The sequence below is a fragment of the Dipodomys merriami genome, unplaced genomic scaffold (genome assembly GCF_024711535.1).
Source record: "Dipodomys merriami isolate MVZ:Mamm:240054 unplaced genomic scaffold, mDipMer1.0.p SCAF_342, whole genome shotgun sequence".
Taxonomy (NCBI): Eukaryota; Metazoa; Chordata; class Mammalia; order Rodentia; family Heteromyidae; genus Dipodomys; species Dipodomys merriami.
The window spans coordinates 314445-336364 of record NW_027204960.1 but is presented as its reverse complement, the minus strand read 5'-3'; the positions used below and the strand labels follow the sequence as shown (position 1 = coordinate 336364).

At 47.5% G+C, this 21920-nt stretch overlaps 1 protein-coding gene across 1 annotated transcript in view; it reads left to right on the top strand.

Annotated features, from left to right (window-relative positions):
- LOC138803594 (m7GpppN-mRNA hydrolase-like) overlaps positions 1-21365 on the top strand; it is a 28861-nt gene extending 7496 nt beyond the window's left edge. Inside the window, exons 5-11 of the mRNA XM_069987654.1 lie at positions 5145-5297; positions 5403-5515; positions 5840-5947; positions 8012-8150; positions 10695-10805; positions 13169-13220; positions 15054-21365. Of these exons, the coding sequence (XP_069843755.1) occupies positions 5145-5297; positions 5403-5515; positions 5840-5947; positions 8012-8150; positions 10695-10805; positions 13169-13220; positions 15054-15217 (840 nt within the window). The 3' untranslated portion in view covers positions 15218-21365. The remainder of the gene's footprint in view (positions 1-5144; positions 5298-5402; positions 5516-5839; positions 5948-8011; positions 8151-10694; positions 10806-13168; positions 13221-15053) is intronic.
- Positions 21366-21920: the final 555 nt, after the last annotated feature.

Sequence of the window (21920 nt, the reverse complement as noted above, 5' to 3'; positions counted from 1 at the left end):
TAGCAGTTGTAGAACTGCAGTATGTCCCTCTGCCACTGGGTGGCGTTACAGTGTTGTAGAATCAGAAGATCCAATGTCTTAGCTGAAAACCAGATTCCCACTTTCATAATCATTTATCAGTGCTTCATTCTCCATTTTGACTTCAATTAACAGATAGGGAAAGGTTCCCCCCCTCCATTTTCTAAATTAGACTTAGAATGATGCCCTAAACTCAGTCTTTTTCTCTTGCTTTACAAGTAGGCAGACAGTGCGATCACGGTTGATAGCTGGTTAATTGGAGATGGAGTCTCTGGGCTAGCTTTGAGGTACCAAGAGATTTAGGACACAGATGTCAAAAATGATTTCTAGGTATTGCTGACATGTTAGGGTAACGTCTGTATTTCTACCCTTATTTATGGTGAGGCATCAGTTTCTCTTCTCCCTTCACTAACAGGAAGGAGAACAGTAATTCTGGATATATACCTTGTAAAAGTTCTTTAAAAACAGATTTTTGCCAGGTGCCGGTGGCTCACGCCTGTTATCCTAGCTACTCAGGAAGCTGAGATCTGAGGATTGTGGTTCAAAGTCAGCCCGGGCAGGAAAGTCTGTGAGACTCTTATCTCCAGTGAATCACCAGAAAACTGGAAGTGGTGCTGTGGCTCAGGTGGTAGAGCGCTCGCCTTGAGCTGAAGAGCTGAGGGACAGCACCCAGGCCCAGAGTTCAAGCCCCATGACTGACCCCCCCCACACACACACACAATTTTTCTGTCCTTAACTAACTCTTGTTGTTGGTCATGAAAAAGTTAAGGATCACCTGGTGAAATTTATTCACGTGGCATGTAATGAATTCAAAATCTAGGTACCATGCTTAGTGTGTTGTTTGGTGTATAGAAATGCTCAGTTACTATTAACTAGCTTTATTACTGGGAGAAAGATTAAATGTTTACCCTTCCATATATTTTTCATATAAAAAGAAAATAGAGTAAATGGAATGGATTATATCTTTAATATTCTTGAGGATCGCTGATAATGACACAAGAATCTCTGTGCTCACACCTAACTGCCCAGGAGACTGAGACCTGGAGGGTGCTAGTTTAAGTCAACCTAGGCAGAACAGTCCAAGAGACCCGATCTCCAATGAACCAGCAAAATGCCAGCCTGGAGGTGTTATTCAGGCAGCAGAGCACCAACCATGAGCCAAAATCCTGAGCAAGAACGTGGTCTGAGTTCAAGTTCTAGTGCCAGCACCTAAGTAACGAGAAGGGAGCTCTATAGTTTATCTCCGTAACCACAAGTAATTCTCGGCGGGCACAGGTGCAGGCAACCAGGGTAGCGCAGGTATAGCAAGAAAGGCAGTAAAGTGTGGGTCTCTCAGGCTGTGAGCAGGGCAACAGTAATGTGCTAGGAGAGCTGTTTAGGATGGGAAGGAGCTGCGCCTTCTGGAGCAGGCCGCCCTCCAGCCGGGGAGAGCTCCTCTCCACAACCCCCTGGACACTGGACACCGTGTTGTTCTTGAGGTCAAGCAGATGGTACTTAACAGTTAGCTTGTACTTTCAGAATAGTACAGTGTTCATATTATCTGGCAGAAAACGTTCATCATCCCCCAGCTCTGCGCTTGTATGATGGCAGAGGAACTACTGGTTTCTTTTTACTCTTCTGATAAGCTTATTGGACAAAGGTTATAGGAGGAATTGCACGTCTCACTGTGTATTTTTTTAACTCTCCAAAAAGAAATCTGACGTGGAGATGTAGTCTGATAATATCTGAGAAGTTACTTATCAGTCGGGCTGTTCTGTTTCTTCTGACCACGGGGTTTCTGTGAACCCGGGGAATGTTTTTCCCTACTCTGAGTCACAGTGAAGAAGTGGCTGGCACGTAAGTCAGCTATCAAAAGTTTATCTCGGGAAATGTTTGGGGAGAGTGAACGCCTCATTTTGCAGTCCATTTTGAGCACTTTGGGAAGGAGGTGTCGGTTGTTTTTGTTAGAAAACGCCTTTGCCTTTGGAAGTTTCCCAATGACTGTTGTGATAGGAGAAAGATGTGTCCGGTGGGGCCGCCTGCAGGCTTTGGGGCGCAGACCCTGTCTCCGTAGTCAGAGAGCTGGGGAGTAGGTGGTTTGGAGGGGCCGTGCATGATCCTTGGGAACAGATTGGAAGTGATGGTGTTTGGAAGTGGAGGGCGCTGTGACTGCTCAGCTGTGGTTACGTTTCTGTCTTCCCCTCCTGGCTGTGAGCTCTGCTAATGAAACCCCGGATGAGGCTGAAGGCCATGGCTCTCTGACTTCATAGGTGGTCTTCTGCAGATGAGGGAATTTCCCAGGAAAGCTGTTCTAGTGTCCCTTGCTCTCAGTCTCAGTCAGCACAGGGCTGCATGTTGGGATGAAGCCCGTGGACTGACTGGTACGGGCTGGGCCGGGGACTGTGGGAGAGCTGAGGGGCTTTTCCCTTCTGTCCGCATGGGCCTGCTCCTGCTCTAATGCACCTCTTTGGTTGCCCATCTGCACCGGCTCGTGATCCCCCCTCCACCCCAAACAACAGAGCAAGTCCAGCCCTTCCTGCCCCTCGCACTTCCTCACTGTGACTCAGTAGAGAAAAACATTCCCCAGGTTCCCAGAAGCCCCGTGGTCAGAAGAAACAAAACAGCCCCACTGCTGCTGGCTTCCTCCTGACTCGCAGAGAACAGGAACTTCTCAGATGCGATCAGACTAAATCTCCACTCAGATTTCTTTTTGAAGATTTAAAAAAACGCAGTGAGACTTGCAGTTCCTCCTATAATCTTTGTTCAACAAGCTTATCAGAAGGGTAAAAAGAAACCAGTAACTCCTCTTCTTATACAAGTGCAGAGCCAGCGATAATGAACATTTTCTTCCAAACGGTAGCTGAGTGTTGCTGGCTCCTGACCTTCCTGGTTAGGGTCTGACGCCGGCTGCGGCCTCCCCGGCTCGGGTCTGTGTGTCGCAGCACCTGTCGATACTTGGTTCTTACGCTGTTCAGAATTTCAGTGTATACCTGTGTCACACTTCCTCCTCTGTCTTCTTGTGCATTGCAGTCTATCCAGTTCTTGATAAATGAATAAGGGCTGCTGTGAATGCATGTCTTGAAGGGAAATGATCCTTATTTCTCTGAGCGTGGCCGGGCTGAATCACACAGGGGCCACTGCCAGGAGCTTCTCAGGAGGCTGTACAAATTTACCTACCAGCTGCAGGGTGCGGTGTCCTGGCCGAAACATTAGCACGTTAAGCTCTTTAACCGTGGTGTGTGTGTCATTGTGGCTTTCACGGCATTTCCTGAAATTTAAGGATGTCATCTTACTTGGTACTTCAGTGTCTCCTTCCTAAAGTGTCTTTTTACATGTTAAACTCTTTTTTCATGTCAACTCTCCCCTCACCCCCATTTTTATTTTTTTATTTTGTTGCTCTTGGGGCTTGAACTCTGGGCCTGGGCACTGTCCCTTAGCTCTTCGGCTCAAGGCAAGTGCTCTACCACTTGAGCCATAGCGCCACTCCGGTTTTCTAAGTGGTTTATTAGAGATAAGAGTCTCGTGGCCTTTCCTGCCCAGGCTGGCTTTGAACCGGGATCCTCAGATCTCAGCCTCCTGAGTAGCTAACATAGCAGGTGTGAGCCACTACCCTTGGCTGACTTTCCCCTTTTATAGTGGATCACGTGTCTAGTTGATAGAGTTTTTAATGTATTCTGCTTATGAACTGTTGTGCCCTCTGGTTTGGGTCCTCCCTTTTGACTCAACAGCGTCTATGATGAGGAGAAATTTTCTACTGTCATCGGTGTGAAAGTTTTTAGGTTACAGCAGTCTCAGTTGTCATAATAACCAATCTCATCTCTGAAGATGGACGTGCTAGTGACACTGTGTGTGTGGCTTGTTTGGCGCTGCTGGAGGCTGAGCCAGGGCCTTGTGCACACGGCGCACGTACTCCACTGCTGCTGCACCCACATTCCAGTCAAAACACTTTTAAGCTGTCTCAAGTAGTAGATTAAATCTTGGTAAAACATCTGGTTGGTCCCCGCTGCGTGCTCAGCAGCATGAGTGAGCCGTGACGCCCGTGAGTGACAGCTTAATTACGCTCCCCCGTGTATGCGAGTGTTAGGATTTGGGGAAGTGTGAAGCTAGGGAGCTTCTGCACTGAGCACTTGATATTTTGTTCTGGGAAGTGTGTAAGCTGTGTTTGGATGTCAGCCATTGCTCTCCAGTGCACTTGCTTCCTGTATACCTGCAATACCTTGCAGATACCAACACAGGCCAGAGGAGAGTCCCTCTTTACCTCTCAGTATCACATTATCTACTTCTTTTTTTGGGGGGGTCCGGTCATGGGGCTTGAACTCTGGGCCTGGGCGCTGTCCCTCAGCTCTTCAGCTCAAGGTGAGCGCTCTACCACTTGAGCCACAGCGCCACTTCCAGTTTTCTGAGTAGTTTATTGGAGGTCAGTCTCAGAGACTTTCCTGCCTGGGCTGGTTTTGAACTGCAATCCTCAGATTTCAGCCTCCTGAGTAGCTAGGATGACAGGCGTGAGCCGCCGGCACCCGACTGGTCTTTATCTTAAGCAGCTTAGTATGTTAGAGCAAGCACATCTTCCTTCTCTAGCTGAAGGAAAGAGTGAGGGTTTTGTGTAATAGTAATCCTGAGATTTGTGTTGTAGCCCTCCCCTCCCCACACACACACTCTAAGAAAGGCTGCGTTAGAAGTCTAGTCCATTCCTCCTGTCTTTCCTGTGTCCCACGTACCTCCTTCCCCCTCCCTCAGGAGCGGCGCGGCTGCACTCCTCACTCTGCATGTTTGTTCCTGTTCTTCCCAGGCAGCACAAGCACACAGATGCCGTGCTCTCCTCCTGCAGTCTGTGCATCTGAATGAGCTCCCATTACCAGTCACTTCTGCATATTTAAAAAGGAGCTGCAGAAGTGGCTCTGTGGCTCAGCGTGGTGGTAGAAGCGCTCGCCTGTTGTCTGTCCCAGACAACACCCAGGCCCAAAGTTCAAGCCCCAGAGCTGAAGTCCCCAAAAAGAAGCTGCAGATATGCAAGAACGTCTTTAGTCCTGCTTTAGCATTTGTGTACCTGTAGTGACTGGATATTTCTGGAGTTTTCATCTTTGAAATAGATTGCATCGCACTGGAACTCTGTTAAAATTGAACGTTTCGTTCAAATTGATTTCCAGGTCTTTGAGGAAACTGGTTTTGATATCAAGGAGTACATCTGTAAGGATGACTACATTGAGCTGCGCATCAATGACCAGCTCGCTCGCCTGTACATCATTCCAGGGGTCCCCAAGGACACGAAGTTTAACCCCAAAACAAGAAGAGAGATTCGTGTATGTAACCCTTGAGCACCTTCATCCCTGGTGAGTCAAGTGGGAAATTCCTTTAAGAACTTGATAATCATTAAAGATCTTTTTCCTTTTCTTCCTGTGTTTCAGAACATTGAATGGTTTTCCATTGAGAAACTGCCCTGTCATAGAAATGATATGACTCCAAAATCCAAACTTGGATTGGCACCTAACAAATTTTTTATGGCCATTCCCTTTATCAGGTACACTGAGCTTTCCTCCCCCTTTCCCACCCTCCTCCCCTCCCGTTTTCTTCTTTCCTTTTGCTGCTGCTGTTTCGGACTTTTTCCTCTTAAGTGCATCCTCTTTATGTTTTTCTATTACCAGTACTGCCGTAGCTAAGCCTTCGAGTACTCTTAAAGACGGAAAGAGTCTTGTTCTGACTTGAGAGGCAATGATTGTCGTTTTCCCCATTCAATACGCTGCTGGCTATAACTTCTCTATGTATATATTACTTGACATACAAAGCCGCCTTTCAGAGATCTGAGACTGCAGGTGTTAAAGGTGAATTTTTAATACTTTCACAGACCGCTAAGGGACTGGCTTTCTCGAAGATTCGGGGACTCCTCAGACAGCGACAATGGCTTTTCCTCAGCTGGAAGCACCCCAGCTAAGCCCACCGTGGAGAAGTTGAGGTACAGAAATGCATTCACAGAATTCTGACTTTCTCGTGATTTCTACTGCAGTGCTATTTGCTTCTAAAGTTCGCAGAGGTACAGATTCCTTTTTGGAGGTGCTTTTTCTTAACCGGTCTCGTGGAAGACTGTTTTCAAAGGTTTTTGATGAGAGCAGGTAGATGGAGCTCTGCACACGCTTTTAAACAATTGAGAGGGTGCCGGCAGCTAGGAGAGAGGCCTTCCTGGAGTCGCTCTGCTCTGCGTCCTCCCTCAGAGGTGACGGCGCCAGGCATGAGGCAGGTGTGCTGAGCTCTGGTTGGTTGTACAGGAGAGGCCAGGGCACTGGTAAATGGTTACAGCTTCCCACAGAGCTGTGAAGACTTGGTTTGCATTTTTGCGTACTTCCCTGCCATCGGCTATGTATTATGAGGTGTGTTTGTGACATGGGTGTGAACTCAAGCTCATGCACCCAAATCACAATTACGCAGACAGGGAAAGTCACATAAACAGGCGTGTGTTTCCAATTGGCTTAACCACCACGTTGCCTTTGATAGGATCAAGAACTGTTTTTCACATTTTCTCTAAAATGGACGGGCAGCGTTTCCCATAGAGCTTTAACAATTAAGCAGCAGGAACAAGCCATAATCACAGCTAGCGGTTTAAAAATGGCAACTATTCTGTTCTACTTAGGTTTTATGAGAACCAGAGCTTAAGAGTCTATTTTTCCTTTGGTAATTTTTCCTTTGGTAATAATACCAAAGTGTCGAAGCCATAAGGTAGACAGCAACGTAGCCAAAGTTAAAAAGAAAGATGCTATCACAAAGTTCTGAAATAGGGGTTTAGAAAAGAAAAATTTCAGAAATGATCATTATTCGGGGAATCTGCCAGGGTCGGGCTGTGCGCTGCCCCATGGTGCAGCCGTGGAAAGGCGGCCCTCCACTTCTGTTTGCAGGTGGACATGGAGGGGATCTTAGGATATTACCATGCAGCCGCAGCCACAGCCACAAGGTGTTAGCAGAAGCGTTTCAATGATTGTCTAAAGGGATAAAAAGGCTGAGATTTTGTTAGGTTTTCAGTAAAACGGTGAAGAATTCTTTTTTTTTTTGCCAGTCCTGGGCCTTGAACTCAGGGCCTGGGCGCTGTCCCTGAGCCTCTCTGTGCTCAAGGCTAGCACTCTACCACTTGAGCCACAGCAACACTTCTAAGCTTTTTCTGTGTATGTGATGCTGAGGACTCGAACCCAGGACTTCATGCATGTGAGGCAAGCTCTCTACCACTGAGCCACATTCCCAGCCCTGAAGAACTCTTAATGTGTTTTGGAAAGCTACTACTCTTTTGTGGTCTTGGTATTTGTGACTCGACACACGCATGTGTGCCATCCTGTGTGGCAAGATCACTAAAGTTAAGTGTATGCTATACTGTGTAACTAATATGTGTAGGGTTAAGTTCCATACTGGAAACGTTTCAGTAAGAATATAAGTTGTGTCCAATTAAGAAAAAAAGCTATTAGGCAGGTGGTATATGTCTATAATCCCAGCTACTCAGGGAGAGCATATTGGGAAAGATCGAAGTTCAACACTAGCCCAGGCAAAAAGTTCTTGAGACCTCACCTCAACCAATAAAAGTCACCTACAGTGGCTCATGTCTGCACTCCTAACTGTATGAAAAGTATCAGGAGACCTACAGGCCAGCCCAGCCTGGCTAGCCATGTGAGACCTGAATTGAAAAATCAAAAAAGACTCAAGAGGCAGAGTGTTTGCTTAGCAAGGGTGAGCCCCAAGTTCAAACCCGCTATTGGAAAATTTAAAAATTTAGAAAAGTCTAGTTAAAAGACAAATAGAAGATTAAATATTCAAGAGATGGTTACAAAGCCAGGTGCTGGTGGCTCATGCCTGTAATCTTAGCTACTCAGCAGGCTAAGATCTGAGGATTGTGGTTAGAAGCCAGCCCAGGCAGGAAGGTCCATGAGACTCATCTCCAAGAAACCACCAGAGAACTGGTATGCTATGGCTCAGGTGGTACAGCGCCCCCAGGCCCAGACAACTGTCTCATCTGACTTGTGCTTCTTAAATCCTGGTGTAGTCGAACCAAATTCCGCCACAGTCAGCAGCTGTTCCCCGAAGGATCTCCCGGTGACCAATGGGCGAAGCACAGGCAGCCGCAGAAGCCCGGCGGCGGCGGCAGCGGCGGCCACGAGGCGTCCGACCTTCTCAAAGCCAAGGTGCGTGTGCGCGCGCCCCACTCACTCCCGAGTGAGGAGTGGCACGGCGGTCGCCGACAGAACTCGTGTGCATGGCTAAGTGAGCTCTGAACTCTGGAGCAGAGCCTCCAGCCTTCTGATGTGATCTGAAGCTGACCTTGATGGGAATCTTATGAGACAAATGGGTAGACGTTACCAAGGGAGAACACGCTAGGAACAGTATTTGAGTTAGAATTATTCCATCTGCTTACTAATATTTTTGTCTTTTTGTTTTTGCCTTCCGAGTGGTAATCATTTTTTTAAAAAACATACACACTGAATTGCTCAGTCAAGAAAGTGGGGAAAAAAACGCACAAGATGAGAGGAAGTATACACCAGTCATGTATCTGGTAAAGGATTAATATCCAGAGATAAGTATATATGTATAGATATCTACACAAAAGCTATAGTGATAGTCATACAAAACAGCCCAACCCTGTCTGAAAGAGAGCAGACAACTTGATTAGAAAACTCTCAGAGGAAGGTATTCAGGGGGTCCCTACGAACAGAAAGATGGCCCACGTTCCCATTTGGGAAATACAAGACAGCATTAGAGTAAAATGCCTACTACGAATTAAGAGTGGCTCTGGTAGTAATAGAACCCACACGAAGAAAGTGACCAGCGTTGGTAAGAGCAGGAAGAATTGGAGCCCTGTGCATTACCAATGGGAATGTGAACGGTCTGGCTAGGGAAAACAGCTGGTGCTCCCTCAGCCAGTTAAATGTGGTTACCAGGTGACTCGCTCTTCCCACGCTTAGGTGTGTAAATTAAAAGAATTTAAAAGTAGGGCCCTAAACAAACAGGCACAGCAGAACAGATCCTGTCAGGTAGAGAGTTGAGCACACAGGTAGAGCAGAAGTTGAGGCTGGAGGAGGAGGAGGCGGATGGAGTTGTGTTGTGTTGTGGGTGCGGAGCTTCTGTGGGCTCATGCTTGTCCTGTGCAAGGCGAAGTATTTGATCCTAGCACCACCAAAACAGTTGGGAAGGGCCCGGTGATGACAGTTGTTAAAATTGTGTTAGGTGCCACTGGAGTATGTATAAAGTCGGTTCTGTGGTGAATTTTATGTGTGTTACACCACAGTGTAACAGGAAAACCAGACAGATGCCAGCGTGCACCTGTGTGGTAGGTAGCAGGACGCGGCAGGCTCTGGCACCCATTTTTCCTGTAGTTACTTGGGGTTTGTTACTGTTTTCACCTGTCTTAGTAGCTGCTTGGTTTTTTTCCCGTAGGTAGAGGGAATGTAAATATGAAATTTTCATTTGTCATTTTCATTTATCATATATATGTACCTATAGTTGGCTGAGTCACCCCATTTTAGTTAGTCCTGTTAAATAGTCATCCTTTCAAGGTAAATGAAAATGAAGTGTTTTAAAAGTTGCTGTTTGGCTGGATGCCAGCGGCTCACCTGAGGTTGGAGGGTCCACCAGACTCATCTTGAATTACCATTAAAAAAAACCCCAAACTAGAAGTGGAGCTATGGTTCTAGTAGATTCACCTTTACCTAAGAGATAGCACTCAACAAAAAACACTCAAAAGTTCAAAAGGCCCAACCTGAACATTTAGTGGAAGATTATTCACTTAAGAATCGATTAAAACTTTAGGGCAGATTTTCCTAGTAACTAATGACTGATGACACGTACTGCCTGTTTTCTACTCTTAACAACTGTGCTAGCAGGGCTCAGGCCTGTCATCCTAACTACTCATAGGACTGTGGGTTTGAAGCCAGCCCCGGCAGAAGAGTCTGTGAGCCTCTTACCTCCAATAAAGTCCTCAGAAAACGCTGAAAGGGGCGTTGCGGTTCCAGTGGTAGAGTGCTAGCTAGCCTTGAGCACAAAGAGGCCGAGGGACAGTGCCCAAGCCTCGAGTTCAAGACCCTGCACCAGCTAAAAAATAAAAAAGAATCCGGTGCCTGTGTGGCCTCGGCGCCTCCTTCCTGAGTGCTGTCGCTTCCCGTGGGCGCTGCGTCCCCTCCACTCTTGTGGTTGTGCTTTTGTTTCTATTTGTTCCTGTAGCCAGGGCCGCCTCACGCAGGCTGGCTTGCTGAGCTCAAGTAGGGAGCCACTCAGAGCCAGTCTCAGCCGTCCGTGGGGAAAGGGAGAGGTGGGGCAGGGAGAGGCCATTGTACCTGTGGCTTTAGAACAAACTACCTTTCATAAGAAATAGGTGGATGTTCGGGGCTAGGAAGGTGGCTCAGTGGTAGAGCGCTTGCCTTGCATGCTCAAGGTCCTGGGTTCGATTCCTCAGCACCACATAAGAAAAAAGCCGGAAGTGGCGCTGTGGCTCAAGTGGTAGAGCGCTAGCCTTGAGCTGAAGAGCTGAGGAACAGTGCCCGGGCCCAGAGTTCAGGCTCCAGGACTGGACCCAAAAAAAAAAAAAAAAAAAAGACATGGATGTGGAGTTAGGAGAGTGTCTGCCGCTGCTCAGCTCTGGGGTTAAGCAGCTGTAAACACAGGCGTAGAGATTCTTGTGTATAACAACATTGTGCCACAAACTCACATTTTACTTCTTTTTACTGGAAAAACAGAATCAGAATTTGAGGGGAAATGGCAGGAAGCAGTATCAAGACTCGCCTAACCAAAAGAAAAGAACAAATGGAATCCACAGTCAACCAGCAAAGCAACAGAATCCCTTGATGGTAAGTGTTCAGCGCTTCTCCCAGAGGAGGTCGGTGCGTGGGTGTGACACACTCGGTTCTTACTCTGACTCATGCATCTGCAGGGCTTCTTAGGTCCAGATTGTATACTGTTGTGTTCATGTACCCAAAAATCCAGCTACTCTGAATTACAGACTGACTTATGACATTGGTTTGGGTATATATCTAAGCAACTCCTTAGGTACTTTTTGTTTGTTTGTTTGTTTGTATTGGTTGTGGAGCTTGAACTCTGGGCTTGTGCGCTGTCCCTGCGCTCTTCAGCTCAAAGCAAGAGCGCTATTGCGTGAGCCACAGTGCCACTTCCAGTTTTCTAGTGGTTTATTGGAGATAAGAGTCTCACAGCCTTTCCTGCCCAGGCTGCCTTTGAACCGTGATCCTCAGATCTCAGCCTCCTGAGTAGCTAGGATTAGAGGCGTGAGCCACCAGCTTAGGTAGTTTTTTGTCTTTTTTTTTTTTTTTTTTTTTTTGTACAGTAATCCATTATGTAAGATTCCTAATAGGGTAAATGTACTCCTCCCCCCACCCCCCTGGTTCTGAGGCTTGAACTCAGGGCCTTTGCTCTGTCCCTGAGCCTCCCTGTGCTCAAGCTAGCGCTCTACCACTTGAGCCACGGCGGCACTTCAGGCTTTTTCTGTGTATGGTACTGAGGAATTGAATCCAGGGCTTCATGCATGCAAGGCAAGCACCCTAACACTAAGTCACATTCCCAGTCCTGTAACTTTACTTTGTAATTGCTGTCTAAGTTAATAACTTCTCATGTCCTTGCTTGCCTGTGCTGTGGGGTTTCTTTTTGTCAAAGTATTTTCACACAAATTCCCTGAATGTAGCTTATTTACAACTTGGCTATCATGATTCCACCAGTAAACATGGTACAGTTACTGTCAGACTTTGCATTTTTATTTACTCGGCTCTGAGAAAGGATTGGCAGGAGCGAGAAGATGATCATAATGAATAGGCTTCAATAAGATGCAGCAAGTGCTTCCTTAATGACAGTACATGTCTCCAATTAATCTAGAATTTAGTCATTCAAAATTCCTGTGGGATTTTTTTTTAGATATTTCACAAGTTACTCTCAAAGTTGTGTAGAAAAACTTGAACTTTTGTCTTAATAAAATGATAGTGAAGTATGAACAGTTTGTAAGAGAAGAAATACAAGTTTCTAAGTATAAACATATAAAAGTATTGAACTCTGCTCCATGAATGTAAACACTGGTGCAGTGATCTTTCCCCATCACAGACAAATATAAAAACATCGGTAATTCCAAGTTGCATATTATTGAGTATATTAGCAAATCGTAAATAATAGTAAATTGTACAGCCTGTCTAGAAAAGTGCTGGGCTGAATGAAAGGCCTGGAATTCTCTTTGCAATTATGAAAATACAGACGCGGGTGCTGTATTAATAGAGTACCATTAAGCCAGCAGAACTGAGGTGGAGCCCTATTCCCAACTACTTGGGAAGGCAAAAACGAGACTGTCTTGAAAAATAGCGTGAGTACAAAGACTGGAGTGTGTCTCCACGTCAGTAGAGCCCTTAAGTAGCAAACCAGGAACCCCTGGGGTCAGTCCCCAGTACTGCCCCAAACAACAACAAAAGTAAGAAGACAACGCAGATTGGCACTGATTAGAACATGGTTTTGTTTTACATGTTTCTAGAACTGCCTTGGATGTAACCCAGGGACAGGAACAGGTGCCCCCCGCCCCCCCGTGTCAGGCCCCACGGAGGGTCATACAACAGTATCAGTGTGCTGTAATTAGTTCCCTTCAGAGTTAACTATATAAAAATGCATTTATCCGTGCCTTCCTGGGATAAAAGCTGGAAAGCTATAACTGAAATAGTGCTATTTCTGGGTTGAGTTGTAGGATATATAATTTTCTTTGTCTGGTGTCTTTATTGTAACCAGAATTAAAGTAAGTTTTAGGCTTAAAAAAAAGACTCAGAATGGGGATGGTGATTGGATTGCTGGTTTAATTTTCTTCAAGAGAGGTTTGATTATATGTATTTCCTGATTGTGTGTATGTGTGTGCATGCGTGTGTTTGTGTGTGTGCACACACCAGTACTAGGGCTTGAACTCAAGCTAGGCGCTGTCCCTGAGCCCTTCTGCTCAAGACTAGCGCTCTCGTACTTGGGGCCACGGTGCCACTTCCAGTTCACGTGGTTAGTTGGAGATGAGAGTCTGATGGACTTTCCTGCCCAGGCTGGCTTTGAACTGCGATCCTCAGATCTCAGCCTCCTGAGTAGCTAGGACGACTGGTGTGAGCCACCAGAGTCTGGCGCTCCTGATTTTTAATAAGTAAAAAATAACTGGTAACTACTCTTGTGTGTGTTTTGTGTTTTTTAATAGAAATGTGAAAAGAAACTGCACCCACGAAAACTTCAGGACAACTTTGAAACAGGCAAGTCCTTTTCTGTTTTTTAAGAAAATGGGGTGGGGTTTGGTTCTCCTGAGGTGAGGTTTCAGCTGGGGGCCTGGGGGCTGCTGCCTGCTGAGCGGGCGTGCGGTGGGTGTGCGGGGTGTGCAGTGTGCGTGGCGTGAGTGCTCCAGAGAGGCCGGTCAGCGTGCTGGTGCTGTGTGCTGTGTGCTGGGCCCAAGCCCTGCGCGAGTCCTCGGACAGCACTGGGGGTTGGTGGAGAGGAGAGAGACCCAGGGGTCCAGTTGGATGTAGTCTTCTCTCAGTTGTTTTGGGGTTTGGTGTAACATTCGCAAAGGTTCCTCTGTGGTTCAGTTTCCCCGTAGGCCACTTCAGGTCGCTGTTGTGTGTGGTGCGGGGTGCGGCTTGGGGGCGAGGGGTGGGGGAGGCATGGTCTGTTTTGGTTTAGACTACACTCGTTACACATGGGCTGGAGGGCTGCCCTGTCCCCTTTCAGGGTCCAGTTTCTTCTACATGTTGATGCTCAGTTTTCCTGGCGCTTTTCTTGAAGCGTCTTACCCTTCACTCAGAGTCTCCACAGCCATCACATAGCACAGCACAGAGCCCCGAGCTCCACCCCCGCCATCGCTAGCACAGCAAGAGTTCACCACAGCGAAGCTGGGAGAGAAGTCCTTTTAGTAGCATTTTTTGGGGATCACCTCAGTGATAGAAAACGGGCTCGGCTGTTAATTTAACTCTTAACATCTATTCAGAAGTCAGTTAACAGAACCTTAAAAAAACAAAACATGTTCAAGAACATTGCAGAAGGTTATTAGTTGTGTGTGGAATGGATATACAAAATATGTAGAATGAAGTACCAAAGGATTCTTGTCTTGAGAATCCTGCTTGTATGTGTGTGTGCGTGTGTGCATGTGTGTGTGATTGTGATGGCTTTGAACTCTGGGCCTGGGCGCTGTCCCTCAGCTCTTTAGCTCAAGGCTAGCGCTCTACCACATGAGCCATAGCGCCACTTCTGGATATTTTTCTGCTTATGTGGTGCTGAGGAATCGAACCCAGGGCCTCATGCATGCAAGGCAAGCGCTCTACCACCAAGCCACCTTCCCAGCCCGAGAACCCTGCTTTCTGACGACTTTCTGTCCTAGCTTCTCGATGTCCATTTCAAACCTCCTGAGACATCCTGCTCTGCTTAAGAAAGTTTGGAGTAGTTACCGAGCTGTAGTCTCGGGTTTTCTGAAGTTGTTTAACGACTGGTAGCCTTCATCATTGTTTTCTGGCGCTGTCTTCTTTCCCTTCTTCCAGTGGAATGGTCTTTTCACAGCACTTCCATTTTGAGATCTGTTTTTTTAAAAAAAAAAAAGGTCTCATTATTGGGCACAAAATACTGTAAGAGGCAAAATGACACCCTTTTTCAAAATGGCCCAGGCTGTCCAAGGCAGAGGTTAAGATTTGGGAGGAAGGGGGCTGGGAAGGTGGCTCAGTGGTAGAGCGCTTGCCTTGCATGCCTGAGGCCCTGGGTTCGAATCCTCAGCACCACATAAGCAAAAAGAAAAAAGCCGGAAGTGGCGCTGTGGCTCAAGTGGTAGAGCGCTAGTCTTGAGCTGAAGAGCTGAGGGACAGCGCCCAGGCCCAGAGTTCAGGCCCCACGACTGGACCCAAAAAAAAGATTTGGGAGGAAGTAGTTTAGGGTCAGCTGCGCCGTGCTGAGGGAAGGGAAGCCACGCTGGTGGATCTCCTCTGGTTTCCTGTGGACAGGGACAGACGCATCTGTGTCTGCGCGGTTTCTTTCTGTGCAAGGGCAGGGGCAGCGTTGCCTTTCCACTGAGCTTACGAACTGATGTTTGTCATTTTTCTGAGCAGATGCTGCGTCCGACCTCCCCGGTTCCGGTGAGGAGGCGGTGCCGGACCGCGCCGACGGGCCATCGGTGACGTGTAACGGCCACTGCCGGCCCCCGTTCTCATCCAGAGCCTTCCTGAGTTTTAAGTTTGACCAAAACGCCATCATGAGGATCTTGGACCTTTGATAGCAGTGGGGCACTGTGAGTCCCGAGATGCTGGAGCGGCCTGCTGCGCCCCCCAGCCTTCCCTTCCCCGGTGCAGAGCGCGAGCAGGAGGCCGTGCTGCTGGAGAGGCTCTGGGCAGGAGAGGAGACCGAGGGCGCGGCGACCGGCCTGCAGACGCGGTTAGTGCTGCAGCTTCACATTGACCTCTGCAGTGCTTGGAGCCAAGGTTTCAGTTGCTTTGTTTTCTTCTGAGGACATTTCCTGTGTGACTGGGCTGTGTTTTGTCTCCGGGTCAGGAGAGTAGCGTTTGGCTTTACCACAAGCAGCCAAGTTGATGGGAATGTGCCGCGCTGCACTGGAGCGCTGCAGAGCGACTTCAAATGTGCTGTGCTGAGCTGCGCACGGGCCTCTTGGCGCGGTTGCAGGCCTCTGTTGCGGTCGGTGCCTTTTGCTCATTTCTCTGCCTCAGCACGCTGGGCCCTTGTCGTGGAGTTTTATGGAAGATGGTAGAGCTGGCATCTACGAAGCGGCACTCGTGCAGTGAACTCTGGGCCCTTCGCAAGGACTGCGTCCACAGCACCACAGCAGGGCTTGGCGTGGTGCTCCCCACAGTCTAGACGCACAGAGTGCGGCGTGCGGGCCCGCTACGTGGTGATGCGCTTACCATCCGCCTCCCGCCGCCTTAGTATTACACAGTGATTCTGCGCGTGTGAACTTTTCTTGGATAGTCCATTTGTGTAAATATGTCACTAGTTTTACTTGCATCTCAGTGTTGATTTTATACTGATGTTAGAGTAGCAGAGCGTGAACTGAAGCACTTGGGGGAGGTCGAGCTCTGGGAGGAACGCAGGTAACGCCTAGCAAAATGAATTTTGCTCCTTCAAGATTCTTAACTCCAAATAAGAACAGCAGTGCCTGTGGTAAGGATGTCATCCATAGTTGACAATCAGCAGAGCTTTAAGGAAGCAATACTGTTCGGGCTGCGTCTGACCTCACTAGAGTTACTGTTGGGGGGGGGGTTTGCATGTCTTACATCCTGTGGGATTTCATAGTCTTTTTATAAGTGGTATCTACAGAAGGTGTGTCTGCTTGTGAAACCTGAGTTCTGTATAAGTGACACGTTTAATAGGGCTCCGCCATAACCCTGTGGGCTTTCAGAAGAAGGGCTGTTGTAAAGAGTTCATTTGGTATTACTTCTTTGTTTTAGCTTTTTTTTTTTTCTTTTTTAATTTTAAAGGAGCAATCATATTTATTCATGAGAATGTCACTTGGTGCTGAGCAGGAAGATCACAGTGATACTGGTGTGGAATTAGCTTTTCCAGAATCCTGCGTCTTTTAATGTGACTTCATCTGTGAATCCTGTGAGCTAGCTTTGCGATGTGTTACACGATTGCACTGCAAGCCCTTACCGCTCCTTCCAGAAACCCGTGTCTCCTCGAGCTCTATTTACAGTCGGTTCCAGCATTCCAGATTTCTGCTGAATGGTTAAGGGAGTGGAAACTTCATGTACCTGCAGACGAATCACTTTCACTTGTTTACTGTATCTGGAAACCAATGAATGTTTCCTATGTGTGTGTGTCATGTTCCTCTTTTCAAGTAGGTCCTTCAGTGAGCCTTGCTGGTGCCTGCAGTTCGGGTTTTCACCTCTCCTGACTCACGCTCGGAGATGTAGGGTTAGTAACCAGAACCGGGCTGCTAACGCTGTTGACATTTTGAAGCTCCAACAAATGAGCTCTTGAATGCCAGCAGCATTTGCTGACACGCTGCTTTAACGCCCGTGGGACAGATCAAGGGTGTGCATCGGCCTGTGGTGTGGTAACACGAGACTTCTCCGGTGATGGTTTGAGTTTGTGGTGGGACTTAACCCCGCAGACAGCGTGAAGCGGCGACGGGCCTGTGTTAAGTGCACCTGTTGTACTTCCTTCTCAGTGTCCTGGTACCTAGGAGCTGCTGCGTGCTTTTTCCTGAGACATGGGGACGTGATGCGAGCTGGTTCCTTCCTGCTTGAGAAAGCGGGATTTTAAGAAGCAAGATGGCACACCGCAGGTTAGGTTGGCTTCCTTGTGCTTTGTTTGCGTTCACACACCACGTACGTTCCAGGGTGCAGTGCACTGTGAATCTTTTCTTTATTGTGTGTGCAGGGCCTGGAGCTTTTTTGCTCAAGGTGAGCACTCTACCAATTCTACTCTCCCCCCCCCCTTTTTTTTTGTGGTGGTTAATTGGAGGTGGACTTTGCTGCCTGTTCTGGCCTTGAGCTGGGATCCTCAGATCTCAGCCTCCTGAGTAGATAGGAGTTACAGGTGTGAGCCACTGCCACCCAGCTCAATCTTTTATTTTTAAAGGAAAATTGTAGGTGCTTTTAAGTGTACCTTTAATGATCTGTACAATGTTTAAGGAATTGTTCCGTACTTAACCATTGTAATCCAAGAGATAAGGGTACAGTTTACATGCCTTCTGTGAGTTTTTGTTTAGATCTAGCAGGTTAGTGATTATAGGATTTTAAATAGTGAGTGCATGTCTGAGAGGCGGAGAGCTGTTGTGCTTTTTGTTGTTGTTTTCTTTTTGTGCCAGTCCTGGGGCTTAAACTTGGGCTTGGGTGCTGTCCCTGAGCTTTTTTACTCAAGGCTAGTGCTGTACCACTTGAGCTAACAGGCTCCAATTCCAGCTTTTTGGTGGTTATCTGGAGAGGAATCTCATGGACTTTCCTGCCTGGACTTGGCCTTGAACTTTGATCCTCTGTTCTCAGTCTCCTGAGTAGCTAGGATTACAGATGGTGCGTGGCCCACGGGTAGTTTTCCTGCCTGCGTGGGTGTAATTGGGTTTAAACGTGTTGGAAAATTAAATTTGATTTTTGTACTAATAGATAATGGCTAACTCTCCCAATGCTGTCAAGGGAATGGTGGCCACTTCTTGCTGTTTTGCGCTTTGAATATCATTATTTTTATACTGAATATCAATTAGTAAATGCAGATAATGAAGCTATTTAGCAGATTAGTTTTATTTTGTAAGATTGGTTTGTACCGCTTCTTTTTGAAGGTGTTAGCAATATGTAATGTCGCAAAGATGAAATCTGAAGTCAGTGACAGGAGTTGTGTGCATTGAAATCATTTTATTCTCTCTCCTCCCCTCCCTTTCATTTCTATCTTCAGCATTTAAATAGTATGAAAGCAAAATCTATGAAAAATGAGACTTACCAAGTTGTTTTCCTTGATTCTTGAATCAATTCATGTCTAAGAGATCACATCTCCTTGACCTCTGTGGAGTCTTCAGATTCTCTTAGGTAGCGTTTCCTTCTCTTGTTAATCATAGTTGTATTCATCAACGCTTCCTCCTGGTGGTTTTGCTTTATTTTCTAGCCTGTGAGAAGAGACTCTTAATGTTTCATTGTAACTTTACATTCATGTTAAGTAAATCAGTTATGAGTTTTATTTAGAAGTATCCTTTTATGTGCCTGGGTAAACAATGTTAGCAAAACAAAAGTTCTCTTAAACCTTTTTCCTGGTAGCTTAGTAAAGCCTGTGTGTTGTTCATCCTGTGACTTTCAAGAACATTTGCAGTTTCCCAAAATTCTAGCGTCTTAGAGGAAGATCACTCAGGGTGCGTGCATTTGTGCTCGGTGAAGATGTTCCACGTAAGGGAGTTTGCACCCAGCATGAGATAGGGTTCGGTGGTTGGGAAAGAGAAGCAGCTACCCGGCGCCTGGGGGCGGTGGTGTGGAGTTGAAGGATTGGCTTCTGCTCAGACAGACGGATGTACAGGCAAGCGGGCCCGGCATCATGCCGTAGATGCTCATAATGGAATCCAGACCCCAGTCCTCAGGCCCAAGAGTCGTCTCCTGAGACAGCAGAGTGGGAGCTGTCTATGGTGGTGCCTAAAAGCCCAGCCTAAAGGAGTAATCACCTTCCCAGGGCATGCACGTACGTGTGTGTACGTGTGTGTACGTGTGTGTACGTGTGTGTGTGTGTGTGTGTGTGTGTGTGTGTGTGTGTGTGTGTGTGTGTGTGTCTTTCCTCCCAGGCAGTTACATAGTTGAGTGGATTTTGTTGGCTCTTGGCGCCATTTGTGAAAACTTATTTATCCTTGCTGTTGGTGTGGCTGGCTAAGAGGCTGCCCTTTGTCCCCGCCCCCCCCCCCCATGATCCGTCCCCCTATGAAATAATCTTTGTTTGGCGAGTCTGCCCGCCGCTGTGAACATTTGTGTGATTACACTTTGCTTCGTGGAGAAGACGTCACTTTGGCGTGGCCACAGGTGGACAGCGGGCGCTCGCTCCTGAGCCACGGTCGCGCTACGCCCCGGATCAGAGGGCACTGCGCTCCGCACATCTTTGAGTCTCGGGCAGTCTTGTTTGGAAGGTGGATTTGTCAGTGCAAGGTAATGTTTTTCCTTCTGATCACTTGGGTCTAATAGTCTACACAGCGTATCCCTAACCACAAACCACGGTGGTGAAGCATTCAGGACCCAGCCTACAAGGTTGTTTTGTTTTCTTTTTTTTTTTTTTTTTGCCAGTCCTGGGCCTTAAACTCAGGGCCTGGGCACTGTCCCTGAGGCTCTCTGTGCTCAAGGCTAGCGCTCTATCACTTGAGCCACAACACCACTTCCAGCTTTTTCTGTGTATGTGGTACTGAGGAATCGAACCCAGGGCTTCATTCCTGTTTGACAAGCACTCTACCACTGAGCCGCCTTCCCAGCCCCGATCCTATCATCTCAAGCTTTTTTTTTTTGTTTTTTGTTTTTTGTTTTTTTTTTGTTCGGTCGTGGGGCCTGAATTCTGGGCCTGGGTGCTGTCCCTCAGCTCTTCAGCTCAAGGCTAGCGCTCTACCACTTGAGCCACAGCGCCACTTCCGGCTTTTTTCTTTTTTCTTTTTTTGCTTATGTGGTGCTGAGGAATCGAACCCAGGGCCTCAGGCATGCAAAGCAAGCGCTCTACCACTGAGCCGCCTTCCCAGCCCCAATCCTATCATCTCAAGCTTTAAGAAACTACCTCTGCCTGTGATCCTAGGAGTAAAGGGCAGGGGGCAGCCAACCAGAGCAGAGCCAAGGTTAGCCCCGGGCAGGGGGCTGATGAGCTGTTTATACGTTGAGCACAGCACAGATGTGGATTCTTCATGCACTGATAGGAGGAAAAAAAAACACTAACACACACAGGAGTCGCGTGCTGCTGTCTTGGGTTTGTGTGTGAATGTTGCACTAGTCACAATTAAATGTCAAACACTAGTGTCCCAAGAGGGGACAGCATAGCCCTTTGTTTCAGGTTAGGACAGGAGACGGCTGGCCTGACTTCCACTCCTGTCACAGGCAAGGGAGGGCGGGGAAGCTACGAGTTCCATGTACCTGTGTCTCGGTGGGATTCATAGATTGTGCCTACACAGAAGTTGTACAGCGAGGTTTCCATCTTGAGCAGTGTCGCCTTCACATACACACACACACACACACACACACACACACACACACACACACCCGTCCCCCCATCCTCCCCGTCCCCCATCCCGACGCTCCCGCGGCACGCTGGGCTTTGTGCACTGCGCGTTGGGTGTGTCGTGCACCTGCTCCCCGGCTTCCCTCCCGTCCTCACTCCCTCCCCACCTACATTTTTTTTGTCTTAGAATTAGTTTTGAAAGTTTGCTTACTGAATGACAACCTTACTGTGCTTTTAAAATGTCTTCAGGTTGTGTCTGATCCTAGATCTGTTCCAATTTAATTTTTGGTTTTCATGAGTAAAACAATGTTAATTCAGAATGATCAGTCACTCACGTGGAATAATGTTCATACACTAGCTCGTTTATGAGAACTATCCGTTAAATAGGATGGGCTTTTAACTGTCACCGAAATAGAGAAGAGTTTAGTTTGAATGGGCAAGGGAGGAGGAATGGTCATTTTCCAATATTGTGCCATTTAAAGTGGCTTCTTTGCATTGTGCCCTGAAGATGTTCGTGGAATAGTCTTCACTCTTGCATGACTTGTTTGATTTGGGACTACAAAAGCTGGTAGACGAAAATTGCTTCACTGAATGTCTGATGTTCAGTGAGAAAACTGGGTCACTACATGATTCTGTAAAGCTTGCTTCTTGGGTAACCACTTTCGTCTTCTGTGAAGTGATGTAATATTAGTTGTGCCTGAATTAACCTGTATGGTATATTTTAGAGCGGGGGGGGGGGGGGGGAGACCCCGCAGCAGTAATAAAGTTCTTGCTGTAAAGATCTTGCTGATTTTTTGCTGTTCATTGTCAGCATTAGGGAAAGCCAGAGTAGCCGTGGGGCTGGCTGTGTGTGGAGCGGGCTCGATGCCGGCTTTCTCGGGCTGGTTGTCTGCTTATTGGTTACTGACCAGGCGAGGGCAGCTCCCTCGTGGCTCAGCAGCCCCAGGCCGTGCTGGGGTCTCAGTGTCTCCGGACAGTGTTGTGGAGACTTGGCCTGTGCTCTGCTCCACACGAGTTTAGCACCGTGACTTACGTGTACCTGTCACAAGTGGACAAGCCCACAGCTCTCTCTCTTACAAAGCACCCTGCGGGAAGCGCGGGACTGTTAAATCCTGGCACTTATAGCGTCGTGCCAATAAGCCCGGCAGCCGGCGCGCACGCGCTGCTGCTCACTTGTCATGTTTGGGTTGTCCTGTCTTGGGACTGACAAGAAATTCGGATATATAAGAGGAGGAATTGACAGGAAGAAGTGTTACCGTGTATGGATGAAAATGGGAAACGGTTTTGGGATTCCCTATCAAAGGCAG